The following is a 16435-nucleotide window of genomic DNA, read 5'->3' as shown; positions in this document are numbered from 1 at the left end:
TATCCATGGTTCATCACAACTTTTCAATGATACTTTGCTTGAGATGGAAAGAAGTGATATTTCTGTTACTAAGGTCTCTTTAAAGTATCAGGAATTAAAAGAGAAGCTCACTTCCAGGAGGGAGCATAAATTTATCCCTCAGGCAGCTAAACAGAAGTTATCAGCACTTGTCCATGAAGGTGATATGAGGCAAGAAGATTTTGAAGAAACTGTTGTGAACTTTCATGATCAGTGCATTTCATACCTTGAACTGTGGAAGGGTAGTTTTGGTGATGCCAAGCAGTTTTCTTGGATCGAAATAGGTCCATCATATGAATTAGAAAATTGAGAAATAAGCCAAGTTTATAAATTAATTTGTTTTCAGTGAAATTCATGCCATAAACATTCATGAACTACTGATGTGAATCTTGTGCTTAAAAATTGCTGAGGACACAAAACTGAGGGGTTTACAACAATTCTGTGGGTTGAACTAAAAAAGAAATGAAAGCAAGTGGTACAAACAATTAATTTTGAGATAATTTTGGATTTTATTGATTTACTGTCTTCCAGGTACTTCTGTTCCTGTGGAGAGTGTTTTCTTTGATGCAAAGTACCGTACTTGGATATCTGAGAGAAATAGGCTCCAGGTGAATAAGGTAAAGACCTTGCTACAAGTTAAGGTGAATTCAGAATACTCGTGTGCAGATTTCTATGATTTCATCAAAGAAAACACTTAATTTTTTTTTTTTTAAAGCAGATGCATTCATCAGAGAAATATGTTGATGGTGTAAAAATAAAACTTGAATCTAAATTGATACCTCGTGTGGTAAGTTTATCAGATTAGCCTACCAAATTAAAATATATTATTGCTATGAAATAGTTTTAAATTCACTGGCTGTTTTTTTTTTTTTTTTTCATGTATAGTGTTGTTACAAGAAACAAGGTAAACAATTATAAATAAATATAAATATGAAGTAAACAACTGATAGGGAATCTGCCACCTCGGCGACTGCCCTAAATGCAGATGAATGGTGATTGATTGGCAACTTTAATCCATTTTTATGAATTTTCTTTGCCTGTATTTGGGAAAAATAAAAATGTATGTGTTTTTGGGTCCAGAATTCTGGCAACCCTAACACTACGGCAACTTAAGAAATTATTTCAAAATTTTGCTCCTCCACTAATTGTGAAAGATTTATTTTAAAAAATGGGGAGGAGGGGAAGAAATGAATGACAATTTGTAAAATGGTAGGATACCAAAAGAGCAAAATTCTCATTTGTTATAAAATATATTTTATTTCCAGACAAGAGTAATGGACAAATATACATTCAATTATCACTTTATATACAATATATAAACACAGTAATGCAAAAGATTACTTTTCACAGCAGAGAATCATTCAATGAATAAAATATTATGTACATCAAGAATGCTGAATGGACTGTATTTACTGGCATAATTCAAGTCATTCCATAATTTACGTTCCTGGACTTTTATAGTTCAAATTGGGGAAATTCTTTTCTCATATCTGATGTTAACTATTTTTTTGAGCATTTCCAAACTGCAGCTCTCGACTAGTTCATTCAGTGTGTGAAATAGTGCTGATTTGACATGGTAAAGCTCTGTGAAGTCTGTTATATTTTTCATGAATGCTTCATGGGTGTTCTGTGATCTCGAAACTGATTGTTATTAAATCCACAATGAGCAAGTAATACTGCACTATGTGAACTGGTGGTAATAAATTATGCTAAGATTCACAGGAACAGGACAACGGGCCAACATTTTCGGTATCCGAATACTATGTGCAGTACTGGTAGAAAGAAAAAAAACACACCTCAAGAACAAGTGTCATACAGCATTTCAAAATGGGAAGTTTCTGAAAGAATAAGAAGAGGAACATCTAGAATATGTAGTATCGTTGCATAACGATGGATATGTTGTTAGCTAATTTGTATTTACAGTATTTTGCTTCAGGTGCTATTATCAGCTTGTAGCAGGAAGAATATCTTACCAGTACCTGCAGGTTACTTCAAACCTATATGTTCAACTTGTTGGATGTAAGCTTATTCATTTAACCATTCAGAAGAAAAGAAACATGATTATTTTATGCCAAATAATGTTTAATTTGTACTTTTTTAATGTTGTATATATTTCACGTATGTTTCTTTCCTTGCATATATATTTTATATGTCATTATTATGTAAACAATTTATGTGGCCAGATTCTTCACCTATAGGCTATTTTAAGTCAAAAAAAATTACGTGAGTAAATACAGTTATTTCACTCAATTTGAGAGTACAGAATGAATAATACATTTCATGCCAGGAGTTATCTGAATGACAGAAAATTCAATCAGAACTTCCAACACTTTTATGGAACTTCACAAGAGGGTAGTCTTCAGTGACTTCACACAATAGCATATTGCTCGTAAAGCAATTCCCGGACGCGGTAGTAGTCTTCAGATAAACACCCTTCCAATGTAACTCGACCAGCTTCATGCTATAAACATTCAGAAAATATTACCAGCAACAATTAGTATTTAAAATCTGTTTCACAGCAATTTGAGAAAACAGAAATGGAAATCAATTTGGTATTGCACCAGTTATTGAATAAGAAATACTTTGTAACCTAGCTAGGCCTTCCTTAAGTCTAATTTTGAAGCTTTTATACTTACACAAATTTTCTTAAGATATACTTCATAATCTGAAAACTTGTGTTTTTTATGATTTTGTAGCAACGTATTGCAATATTTTTCTATTTTATTCAAATTACATCAGCTTACATTTGAGAAAAGTATTATGATACCAATTCCTAAGAAAATAAATGAGACAAAATGTGAAAATGATAAACCCTGAGTTTAGTCGTTCATGCATAAAAAATAATCACCCTCTCTATCGAATCGAACAAAAAGTTGAAGTTGTACTAGTTCTAAAATTTATTATAGAGGAAATAACAGAAAGAAATCTGGAAACATACATTGGTTTTGTAGACACAGAAAAAGCATTGGATTATTCAAATGGGAGAAACTGTTTGAGGTTATGAAAAGAGTTGAAACAGATTAGAGATCGAAAAGTAATATGGACTTTATACAGGAATGAGACAGCTGTTATTGACAAAGATGAGAAGAAGGAAGTGGTAGATATCGGGAAAGGTGTGCATCCGGGATGTGCACTATCATCTTCAATATGTACATACAAGAGACCCTGAAAGAAGTCAGAGTGGTAATATGTACGGGGGTAATGATACATGATCAGATTTGCGGATTATATTGCTGTACTAGCTGAAACCAAAGAAGACCTTAAAGCCATGCCGTTAAAAATGGATGAGGTTACGAAAATATTGAAAATAAACAAAAACCAAGACAAAATTAATGGTTTGTGATAAAGGTGGGCAAGGTAGATTACGAATTCAGATAGGCAATGAATTGCCTGAAGGTGACTCATCTGTTTACCTGGGAAACGCGATCACCAGAGATGGGCAAAATAAAGCAAGTACGTAGTAGAATCAACCAAAAAAAGGCTTCTAAAAGCATAATGTTTCGAGTGTAGGGGAACTGTGGTACCTGAGGAAGAAAGAAGACTAAAAATCATTCGAGATGTGGTGCTACAGATGAATGATGAAAATTAAATGGACTTGTAAAATAACAAATGAAAATGTTCTTCAAAAGGTGGGAGAAAAAAAGAAAATGTGGAACTGCATCATGAAGAGAAGAATACAACTTATCGGACACCTAATAAGACATGAATGTCTCCTAAAAATTATAATTGAAGGACGTGTGGAAGAGGAAAAAACCACGGGAAGACCTCGGTTGAAAGATGCAGGGTGCAGGGACTATGAGGAAATGAAAACGAAAGAAGAATGAAGAGCTGCTGCCAACCAATCTATGGACTGAACACCACAAAGACATCTGCTCAACCGTAGATGAGTATTGTGTGTTGTAGATGTAACTTTTTTCTTTTTAGCAAAATGCTTTTGCATTTCGTGAAGAGGGGAATTCCTCAAGACAGTACTATTGGACCTTTACGTTTTCTTATATATATATATATATATATATATATATATATCAATGATATGTGTAAAGAAGTGGAATCAGAGATAAGGCTGTTTGCAGATGATGTTATTCTGTACAGAGTAATAAATAAGTTACAAGATTGTGAGTGGCTGCAGGGTGACCTTGATAGTGTTGCGAAATGAACGGTGGGCAATGGTATGATAAACGGGGTTATAAGTCAGGTTGTGAGTTTCACAAATAGGAAAAGTCCTCTCAGTTTTAATTACTGCGTTGATGGGGTGAAAGTTCCTTTTGGGGATCATTGTAAGTACCTAGGTGTTAATATAAGAAAAGACCTTCATTGGGGTAATCACATAAATATGATTGTTAATAAAGGGTACAGATCTCTGCACATGGTTATGAGGGTGTTTAGGGGTTGTAGTAAGGATGTAAAGGAGAGGGCATATAAGTCTCTAGTAAGACCCCCACTAGAGTATGGTTCCAGTGTATGGGATCCTCACCAGGATTGCTTGATTCAAGAACTGGAAAAAAATCCAAAGAAAAGCATCTTGATTAATTCTGGGTGATTTCCGACAAAAGAGTAGCATTATAAAAATGTTGCAAAGTTTGGCCTGGGAAGACTTGGGAGAAAGGAGACGAGCTGCTCGATTAAGTGGTATGTGATATAAATTCTTATAATTTTGTTAAATACCATCTATTCAATAAAAACTTACATACTGTATTTATTAAGTTGTTGATATAGTACATTTCGCTCCTTTTTCGTGAGCATCATCAGCCAAATATCATTTACTTAAGGTTATATTTAAGATCATGAATCTATTCTATTGGATTAAATTTATATGTTTCGCTCCTTTTTCGTGAGCAACATCAGCTAAATATAATTTAATTGCTCACAAAAAAGGAGCGAAACATGTACCATATCAACAACTTAATAAATATGTAAGTTTTTATTACGTTTTATTGTATTGAATAGGTGGTATTTAACAAAATTATAAGAATTTATATCACAAGAGATCTTCAATACAGACAAAGAAAAAAATAAATTTATAACCTGCAATAAGTGGTATGTTCTGAGCTGTCAATAGAGAGATGGCGTGGGAGGACATCAGTAGACGAATAAGTTTGAGTGGTGTCATTAAAAGTAGGAAAGATCACAATATGAAGATAAAGTTGGAATTCAAGAGGACAAATTGGGGCAAATATATGTTTATAGGAAGGGGAGTTAGGGATTGGAATAACTTACCAAGGGAAATGTTCAACAATTTTCCAATTTCTTTGCGATCATTTAAGAAAAGGCTAGATAGGGAATCTGCCATATGGGAGACTGCCCTAAATGCAGATCAGGAGTGATTGATTGATTGATTGATTGATTGATTGATTGATTGAGGAGGTGCACCATGTAAGAATTCAACACGGAATATTTTCAAGTGAGGGGACTGTGAGGCTGCAAAATTGAAATTTCTCTAGATTAATAAATGGAGAGGGATAAAAGTAGAATACAAGTAGTGGAAATGAAGTTTCGGAGGTGTCGAACAGATTAAACAAGAATGGACAGTGTAAGAAATGAGAGAGAGTTTGGGAAATGGTAAATGGGATAACCCTACAGGAAAAGATAGAAAAATCAAGGCTGCAATGGTATGGACATGTTAATGGGAGAAGAGAGGATACCAAGAAAGATGTTAGAAATGGAGTAGAGGAAGACCGAGGGACAGACGGCTGAAAGGTGTAAAGAAGAGCATCGAGGTAAGAGGGAATTGGATGACAGTGAGAGAAGAGAAGTGGTGGATGGACAGAAAACGATGGAGAGGCTTACGTTCCAAGCAGACCCAGCCTGTGGTTGGAAACTACTCCAGAAGGTGATTACAATGATAATGATGATGATATGCTTGTTGCCATTTCTTAGTGGATGCAGTACTTTTGCATCTGTATCTACCGAGCTCGATAGCTGCAGTCGCTTAAGTGCGGCCAGTATCCAGTAATCGGGAGATCGTGGGTTCGAGCCCCACTGTCGGCAGCCCTGAAGATGGTTTTCCGTGGTTTCCCATTTTCACACCAGGCAAATGCCGGGGCTGTACCTTAATTAAGGCCACGGCCGCTTCCTTCCACTTCCTAGGCCTTTCCCATCCCATCGTCGCCATAAGACATATCTGTGTCGGTGCGACGTAAAGCAAATGGCATCTGTATCTTGGCAGAGGTCAGAGTAAAATGCAGCTTCCATCGAAGCTCCAGTCTCATTAATTGCTGTGATAGTATGGAAGCTGCTGAGGTATGAGAGGTGCTGAGTACGGACATTTGGAGTATGACTAGTGTATCTGGATGTTATGAAAGGTGTTACGCATAGGGTCAGTCATGATGCAATAGTACTTTCTGGCCCAGTGATGAAAGCGATGACAAACTGCCTCACTCCTCATCTTGCCTAGTACGCCTCATTTTGGAGCTACCATCAGTTGTTGTGGTTTCCCTATAACCATATAACCTCTTGTGGTGATATTACAGGAGCCAACCAGTCTTTGAGCTAATGACCTAATAGACACATATCAAACATTTCACTAAAGTGTCAATTTAAAATTACATCTCTTGAAATGAAAAAGTCCTAAGGAGAGCTAGGACAAAGCAAGAACTAATAACAACTATAAAAGTTCGCAAAACAGCTTATCTAGGCCACATATTAAGAGGAAACAAATATGGCCTCATAAAACTCATTCTCCAAGGTAAAATAGAGGGCAAACGGCGAGTTGGCAGACCAGAGATAACATGGTTACACAACATCAAGCAGTGGACCGGTATTGAGACAACTGAGAGACTCTTCCGACTCGCAGAAGACAGAAAAACTTTCTCCAGAGTAATCGCCGACGTCTGGGCAACCGGATATGGCACTTGAATAATAATAATAAGAAGAATAATAATCTTGGTCAACACATAAAAAAAAAAGAGGTATTAAGTAATCTGTCTCCGTCATCAGTAAAGGCCATGTTCAACTATTGTTCAACCCTCTTCACTCTTCAGTAGTTTTCCCCATAACAGGTAGAGGTGTGTATATGTGTGTGTGTGTGTGTGTGTGTGTGTGTGTGTGTGTGTGTGTGTGTGTGTGTGTGGAGGGGGAGGTGAGAGAGGGACATATTGCAGATTGAGGGTAGTTATTTGGCTGGTTTGAAACAATATGAAAAATACAGATAAAAAAGATATTAAATGTAGACGGATATGAAAGAGGAAGGAAGAGGCTCACAAGAGCCAACCAGGATGAAATCAGTCACGAATTTGTTTACAAATGTTCAATACCTCTATATTATGATAATAATTAATCACATACCCGCCGAACAGCTACAGTTCCATTGCAACACCACAAGACTCCTCCAGAAAATTCAGAGGAGATGTTGCTCTTTGTTAAAACTTGCTTGAAGTCAGAGAGCTTTAGTTCATTTATAAAAGCTGTCTGGTGGCCGGATATCTAGAAAGAAATACAGATCAGAGATATAGCAGTTCTGCAATATAAGTTATATTATATACATGATATCTGTTTCCCTATCCTTATTCAACAAGTGTTCCACTGTCAATATTGTATCAGAGACTGTTGACTGTTATAACCAACTGATATACGAAAAGTTATTCAAGGAAACCAAGCCTCTTACAAAACATTACTAAACAGGTCTTTTTGTAAGATTCATAACTGTTACGTATTGTATTATTTCTTTCTTTTTTAGTTATTGGTTTATATTTCATCCACACAAACAGGTTGTTGCAACCAACGAATCAACATATCAGATGCACATAGCAAAGTTCATTTCCATAGGCGCACAAATACAAGTTGATGCAAGTCAAATGGAGGACCAGCCCTACATGAGCAGACACAACACATCACTCAGTAGGTGATTTCAAATATTTATTCCACATGAATAAACACCACATATTTATTTACACATATGTACAAAGAAAAATATAGAGATGCACCAAGATGCATCTACAGCTGCTGGTCGTCATATTCTACCATCAGTTGTTGTGGTTTCCCTATCACCATATAACCTCTTGTGGTGATATTACAGGATCCAACCAGTCTTTGAGCTAATGACCTAATAGACACATATCAAACATTTCACTAAAGTGTCAATTTAAAATTACATCTCTTGAAATGAAAAAGTCCTAAGGAGAGCTAGGACAAAGCAAGAACTAATAACAACTATAAAAGTCTGAAGAAGACAATAACAGATGTGACAGCGCATTGCCAACTGTGAACATCACAAAATGAAATGAGGCAGGCAAACTGCCAACACAAAAGCCACAACATATTGCCCCCTTTGAGGGATCTCAACACTCGAAACCAATGTCAAATATCTTACACAAAATCACAGTGCAAATGAATGAAGAACAATACATGTACAACATGTACAAAATATACAAATTATGCAAAATCTTTGGACAATGGACATAACTTTACTATGGCACGGCGAAAGAGGCCAGTTTTTGTTTTCAAAGTGACCACACGAGTAATATTATCACAACCAGGATTGAGCTCCTGGATTATACCAGTCTTCCAAACCAGAGGAGGAAGGTTATCTTCCCTTAGAAGCACCAAGTCTCCTGCAGTTGGGGTCCATTTTCCTACAAAAGACCATTTACATCTTTGTTGCAGTGATTGCATGCATTCCATTGACCACCTCTGCCAAAACACTTGATACAGCTGTTGCACCAAATTCCATTTAGTTAGACAGGAGTAGGAGCTGTTGGATGTGTCTGGAGAAGGAACAGAGATCAATTGTCTCCCTACTAGAAAATGTCCAGGTATCAAACAGCAGTGATCATTAGGGTCATCAGTCATTGAACAGAGAGGTCTTGAGTTCAACACAGACTCAATTTGATACAAAAGAGTACTCGACTCTTCAATATTAAGAATTTTTATTTATTACTTAGCATATGGCCCATACAATCAAGTTGAATACAGAAATAAACTATATACATATTTATATAACAGGAGAACAATGAACAAGAAAAGATTCCTTACAACTATATGACAAGATCATTGATCCACTGTATTACTTCTGGAGTTGCCATCAGAAAGTCCACTTTGCTGCCTGTGTATGCCCGCGTTTCACACTCTCTGACAATGTGGTGTATGGTTTGTCGTGCAGCTCCGCAGTCACAAGCGGGTGTCGGCAACTTGTTCAATTTAAACAACATATTTCTGCATCTGCCATGGCCTGTTCTTATTCTGTTCAGAGCAGTCCATGTTTTACGTGGTAGCTAGAATCCACTTGGAAGTTTGACATTTGAGAACATACTGTGCAGGTGCATCTCCGTTGCTGCTTCTCACCATCTTTTCCACTCTGTAGTTGGGTTGTAGCCTCTAGCAACCATGTCTAAGGCGTTACGTAAAGTTGGATGGCGTGAACGTAATCTGTTTTGGTTGATAGTTCATAGCTCTTCATGTACAGGTAGATCGAGGTTCCTTAACATTTTATTGAATTCCTTGAGGAGGGTGGTGGATCTGCGTAAATCAGATGGCATTATTCCAGATAAAAGCGGTATTTAAATTTATGAATTTCATTTTTAAGTCCGCACTGAACCGAAAATAATAGATTAGTAAAATTAAAAATCCACCTTTTCAACACTAATATTAAACTAAATAAGTTACAACATTTACTTCGAACTAGTTTCAACGCTGGTGAGCGTCATATTCAGCCAAATATGAGAACAGGCAATCGTAAATATACATATCATCATTTATTCTCCAGATACTTTTAGGGGCACCGTAAGTCCCATATTAAGAGTGTTTATATGTGCATTGATTTAATGATATGTATATTTACGATTGCCTGTTCTCATATTTGGCTGAAGATGATGCTAACCAGCGTCGAAACTAGTTTGAAGTAAATGTTGTAACTTATTTAGTTTAATATTAGTTTTGAAAAGGTGGATTTTTAATTTTACTTATTTATTGATAAAAGCGGGAGCTAATGAGTTGGCGTAGATTGAATTGTGCTAGTTATTATGCACATAGTGGTATTCAATTCAGTATCAATAAGTTTTGTGCGATGACTGTTCATCGATACTGGAGCACAGTACTCAGCACTTGAATACACCAAGCCTATAGCTGAAGACCGTAAAACGCTTGCTGAAGAACCTCAGGTAGTTCCAAAAAGCTTATGAATGATATTGTTACGTGTTTTCAGTTTCTGTGCGGAGTTCAGCAGATGTTGCTTGTAGGATAGTGTTCGATCCAAGGTTACTCCAAGATATTTTGGATTCCAGTTGTGGTGAAGTATCCTTCCACAGAAACTCACATTCAATTTAGTATTTGCTAAGTGATTGCTTAAATGGAAACAAGACAGCTCCGTTTTATTAGTGCTGGGCTTAAGTCTCCAGTCCTAAAGTAAGGTTCCAAAATTGACAAATCCCTTGTTAACATCTCTTCAGTTTTCTCCAATTCTTTGTATTGCACAGCTAATGCTATATCATCAGCATAGCAGAATTTCCGTGATGTAACTTCAGGAAGATCAGATATATATATAAGCCGAACAGGAGTGACGATAGGACTGAACCTTGAGGCAAACCATTTTTAAGCTTCCTCTCCTTGCTCACATTGTTCCCGATGATAACCTGAAGCCTCCTATCACTCGACATATTTTTAATAAGTCTTGCTATCTTTCTGCATGGTATGGCCCAGAGAAGTTTATAGACCATATCTTCCCTCCACACGGTATCAAATGCAGCAGTGAGATCAACAAAAGCAACAGATGTTTTCAATTTTCTTTGGAACCCCATTTCTATGAATGTCGTAAGTGCCAAAACTTGATCACAACAGCTGCGACCTGGTCTGAAGCCTGCCTGATCCATGTGAAGGTGCTGTAAAATGGCACTGCTTATTGTGTTAAGTATGAGTCTGTCAAAAAGTTTGTAGCAACAGCTAAGGGGGTTGATGTTGCTCATGTCCGTAGGTTTAACCTCAAAATACCCTACACGAGACCCCTGGGTGGTGCTAAGCGAGCAATAACATATTTGGCAGTCAGTCTATCATTGCGATCTCCTGGTAATTACATACAATGACATAAAATTAAGAATAGAATTTCTTACGGTCCGCTTCAAAAGTGATTTTGCGGACTTTATTCCAGCCTCCCAAAGCCCACCGAAATGAGGACTGAAGGGTGGAATAAACTTCCATTTCAAATTAAAATTAGATTAATATTATTCTATTTCAGTACAGCTTATTACCCACGTATAGAGGTGAACCGTCCTTACCTTTTGTTAGAGTTGGTCTTGATTGTGGTGGCCCAGTCATCATAAAGGGTGATAACCTGAGAAGTAAAATAAAGTTTAAGGCCTACATTCAATATTCCTTAATAAATCTTAATAAGTCATTGTTGGCCCCAACAGAATTTGTGCCATTGTCACTCAAGATGACACTTGGAAATCCTCTATGGGCATAAATCTTCTAAGTGCAGTGAAGAAGTCCTGAGTCGTTAGACTCTTCACGGGTTCAAGATGTATTGCCTTAGTGACAAGACAAACAAAGAGAGCAATGTAGGCCTTAAACTTTATTTTACTCCTCAGGTTATCACCCTTTATGATGACTGGGCCACCACAATCAAGACCAACTGTAACAAAAGGTAAGGACGGTTCACCTCTATACGTGGGTAACTGATCCATTATACGAGTGATGGGTGGAGGTATGCTTTTGAAGCACTTGTAAAATGAATGGATCACACCGCGAATAACTTTTTTCCCATGTGGAATCCAAAATCTGTTATGCAAAGAAAACAATACAGCCTGAGGGCCGGAATGCAATAGCATCTCATGCTCATGTTTAACAATCAATTTAGTAACAAAGTGTTTTGGAGGAAGAATGATACGGTGTTTTTCATTATATTCCAACTGAGAATTCACGAGTCGACTCCCAACTCTCAACAACCCATAATCATCAAGGACCAGACTCAAAGATTTTAATGCGCTCGAAGAGGCAACTACATTATTAGGCCTCAAGTCATGAAGTTCCTTCCCATATTCACAAGCTTGCACCAGACTTATTATTTTCATTTCACAAACCTTCAATTCTACAGGGGTAAGTGGACCAATGAGATGAGTATCCTTAGGGGAGCAGACATTGGTAATAAATCTCAGAACATAGCTATAATCTCGCTTGAGTTTGAGAAAGGAAGAAAACATCTCTAACTAGAGGTGAGTGTACCTTAACTAACAGCATTCTCAAAGAGGATTTCGATTCTGCATTCACAGCAGATGGTGTACTACTGGCAAAATCAGGATACACTGGGGACAGTTCATGCAACCAGCTGAGAACATGGCACCATACATCAACATACACACAAGCCTTTGGAGTTTAGTGTCAAGAGAGTCAAGTTTACAAGATTGGCACGATGCGCCTTGGCATTATGAAGGTAAAACACCTCGGGACAAGTGGTCAGCTGGATTGCTGTTGGTAGGTACATGTCTCCAATCTTAGACAGTAGTGAGTGAATTTCAGCAACACTACTGGCAACAAAGGTTTTCCAACAATTAATGGGTTTCTGTAACCAACACAAAACTATCGTGCTGTCAGTCCAACAGTATGTGGAGAAAGGAATGTGCAATTTCAGAGATTCAGTGATTTTAATCATAAGGCGAGAAAGCAATAGAGCAGCACAAAGCTCCAAGTGAGAAATAGATAGTTTTTTCAATGGAGCAACTCTCGATTTGCAAGTCAACAGGGTCACCGATACCTCATTATCAGATAATGTCCCAACATACACACAAGCACAATAGGCAGCTTCTGAAGCGTCAAAAAAGCCATGGATTTCAATAACCTCATTCTTAACAAAGGGCATTGCATTTCTCTGCAGTCTGAGTTCATTAAGCAGGGGAAGCTCACTGCAGATAACATTCCAAATCTAAATAATTTCAAACAAAGGCTCTAACCGCTCATCCCAATCGATTTTCAACTGCCAGAGACACTGTAGGATAAGTCTGCACTTAACCACTGCACATCCCAACAATCCAAGTGGGTCAAATATGGAAGCAATGATAGTGAGAATGCTTCTCTTAGTGATTTTCTTCAAATTTATTTGAAAATGAAACTGATCACATTTACAATGCCACACAATACCTAATGTTTTAATAGCTTCATCGAGGTTACAATGTGACAACATTTCTCTATCCTCTACAGGACATTGGCAAGAGCATCTGGACAATCTGACGCCCACTTTCTAAAATGAAAATGTGCACTATCAAGCACAGAAGAAATCTCTGACTGAAGCTCCTTAGCTTCTTCAACTGAGCAAGTACCTGTCAGCAAGTCATCAACTTAAATGAAATGAAATGGCGTATGGCTTTTAGTGCCGGGAGTGTCCGAGGACATGTTTGGCTCGCCAGGTGCAGGTCTTTTGATTTGACTCCCGTAAGCGACCTGCGCGTCGTGATGAGGATGAAATGATGATGAAGACAACATATACACCTAGCCCCGTGCCAGCGAAATTAACTAATGATGGTTAAAATTCCCGACCCTGCCGGGAATTGAACCCGGGACCCCTGTGACCAAAGGCCAGCACGCTAACCATTTAGCCATGGAGCCGGACTGTCTTCAACATAAAACAAGAGCGAATGATCTCTGATGCAATGGGGTGAGATACCTTGTGGTCATCAGCAAGTTAAACTAGACATCTCATAGCAAGAAAAAGGGCAGAACTAGTACTGTATTTTACAACAGTAAGACAGTAGTCCTCTTTCATTGAAGCTCCTTAGTTTCTTCAACTGAGCTAGTACCTGTCAGTAGGTCATCAACATAAAACAAGAGCGAATGATCTCTGATGCAATGGGGTGAGATTCTTCAGCAGATTCATACCAAACAATTTTCTGAAGATTTTTGTGGTCAGGATGAATCAGCACATATCTGTACATCTTAGCAATATCAGCTGAAAAAAAAGTTCTGAACTTTAAAACAATAGACAGAAAGTCAGGTTGAATAGTAGGGCAAACCATTAACAAAGAATTCAACTTTATCCCATCTGAAGATTCACAACTTCCATCAAAAACACAACTCTCAGCTTTGTTGTAGTGCTAGAATCCTTGAGCACACAATGATGGGGCATGTAAAAACTTAATGAGTTAGAAGTCTCGGGAGGTGCAATTTCCATGTGACCCATTTCACTGTATTCACACATGAAATCTGCATACTTCCTTTTCAATTCTGGAAGTCTAGCAAATTTATTTTTAATCTGTTTGAGCCTTTTAACAGCATTATGCTTAGACTCAGCTACAGGTGATATTTCAGGAAGAATAGGAAGTTTGACAACAAACCCACCAGAATCATCTCTCTGAACATTATTCACAAAATGTTCTTTACAAGCCCTTTCTTCAGGAGTAAGAACGGGTCAATGAAGTTCTTCAAGCTCCCAGAGCCTTTGGAGTTTAGTGTCAAGAGAGTCAAGTTTTACAAGATTGGCATGATGCGCCTTGGCATTGTTTTTAATGCACAACTCAGGGAAGGGTGCCTGACAATACCCAACCAAATTCGGTATCTAACAAGGCAGGATAACCTTTCTTAGCAAAATATTAGAAGACATAATTTCATAGTAGACATCAGCTCCTAGCAAGATATCAATAGCAGAAGGCTGATTAAACGTACTATCATTTAAAATAATATCATAAAGAATAACCCAATTGGAGCAATCAATTTCCTGTGCAGGCAGTGGACTTGTGATGTGTTCACAACTGCACAGTTCAACTTAAATGTATAATCTGAGACATCAGAGAACAAAACAAGTTACGTGTGGAGCTTACAGGCGACACATAGGTAAATGACAAGCCCTTGTATGGATGCCGAGTTTCTTGACAAGATCAGAAGTCATAAAGGATAACCGACTCGCAGAGTCTAACAAAGCTTTAACTAGTACAATCTCTCTTGAACTATCTTTCACCCCTACACAAACTGTGCTCAGTAAAACATTAGAGCCTAGTCCTGACACAACCTTCACAGCAGTGGGTGAAACAATTGCAGAAATTTTAGCATTTATATTATTATTATTATTATTATTATTGGAAGTTGTTTGTTTCTTGTGAACCAATAAGTTGTAGGGTTCATTACACTGGGGACACTAGTTCTGCTTACACTGTTTAGAAACATAAAAATGGGAAAAACACAGATAACGTTTATTTTCCCTCACAAACTTGCGATGATGATCAATATTTGCTTCTTTGAACTCTCTACATTCAGAAATGCTATGATTATCAAGTTTATAAACCCTGATACTTAAGAAGGTGCTGTTGTTGGTAATGTGAAGTTCCTTTAGATTGGATTTTAATTCTCATTTGTGTTCACTAACAGGTTTCTTGGATTTTGTCAGCTCTAATGTTTGACATTTTCTTTCCACGAAAACAAATTATTTAGATTTGGAATATCAGTGGAGGCAAATTTGTTTTCCCATTCACTTCTGTGGTTAGGCTTGATCTTATTTGGAATCAATTCCTGCAGCAAAATTTCATGAAGTGCAATTTGACCTTCCAAATTGTCAATAGCATTAAGGTTCGATTTTACTTGATTTATCAATTTGCGATATTCAAAAGAAGATCCACTAGTACAATTATGGAGATTGAGCAAATGTTTTATGTGCTGTGAAACAATCAAGTGTTTATCATTGTACCTTTCGTCAATTAAATTCCAAGCAACAGACAAGTTCTCAGCACATATGACTAGGTTATCTAACAAATCCTTAGGTTCATCTTGAAGAGACGACAATAGGTAGTGTAGTCTTTGCACAATGTCAATGCGGGTATCGTCAATAACTAAGCTTTCAAAGGTGTTTCTAAAACTCAAGTATTTTGTCAAATCTCCCTTAAAAACAGGTAATTCAATGGGAGGGAGTTTCAAACTAGAGCTGGATCGAGGAGAGAATCAGAAACAATGGGGATGGATTACTAGGACTCCTGGGTCTTTCAAATGAACAAAGCAATTCTTGAATCCTACCAACTATTGCATGATATCTGTTTTCAAATTCATCATGCTCTCCAAAGTGAGTTTTGCTACATTTTGAGGCTAATTCACATTATAGATACTCCCTAACAATACTGAATTCCCTCGAAAATTTTTGGCAGCCTATTTTGCCTGGAAATCAGTTTGTAATGGTTGATGTTATCTTGCTTCAAGTAATTTGCAAGACAAGTTGATGATCTTTTAAGCAGGCCACGTTTTTAAACAGCTTTTGCTTTGGATTCAAACACCATGATGAATAGTTCGGGTAATCAATTACAAACAAGATAATAACAGTGGTGACCGTGCAAACATTAAGTTCTATACTCTGTACACTGCATTCATTTCGCATTGTCAGAATGAGTGACAGTATTTGAATGGACCCAACAATGTAGGTAGATGCATACAAGCATGAAATAACATATAAGAAGTCACGTATGTCCCAAAATGTGCAAAATACACTAAGCGGCCCAACAAATTATTACTAGGGAACTTT

The 16435-nt window shown here is 37.3% G+C and overlaps 1 protein-coding gene across 1 annotated transcript in view; it reads right to left on the bottom strand.

Moving 5' to 3' along the window:
• Nucleotides 1-1261: 1261 nt before the first annotated feature.
• The window catches only part of Cpsf100 (cleavage and polyadenylation specificity factor subunit 2), a 162673-nt gene continuing 147499 nt past the window's right edge, over nt 1262-16435 (bottom strand). The window contains exons 15-16 of the mRNA XM_067156208.2: nt 7303-7440; nt 1262-2479 (exon numbers count right to left, since the gene is read on the bottom strand). Of these exons, the coding sequence (XP_067012309.1) occupies nt 2387-2479; nt 7303-7440 (231 nt within the window). The 3' untranslated portion in view covers nt 1262-2386. The remainder of the gene's footprint in view (nt 2480-7302; nt 7441-16435) is intronic.

Source organism: Anabrus simplex, chromosome 1, assembly GCF_040414725.1.
Source record: "Anabrus simplex isolate iqAnaSimp1 chromosome 1, ASM4041472v1, whole genome shotgun sequence".
Classification (NCBI taxonomy): Eukaryota; Metazoa; Arthropoda; class Insecta; order Orthoptera; family Tettigoniidae; genus Anabrus; species Anabrus simplex.
Note: the sequence above shows the minus strand (reverse complement) of the source record. Positions and strands in the feature narration are given on the sequence as shown.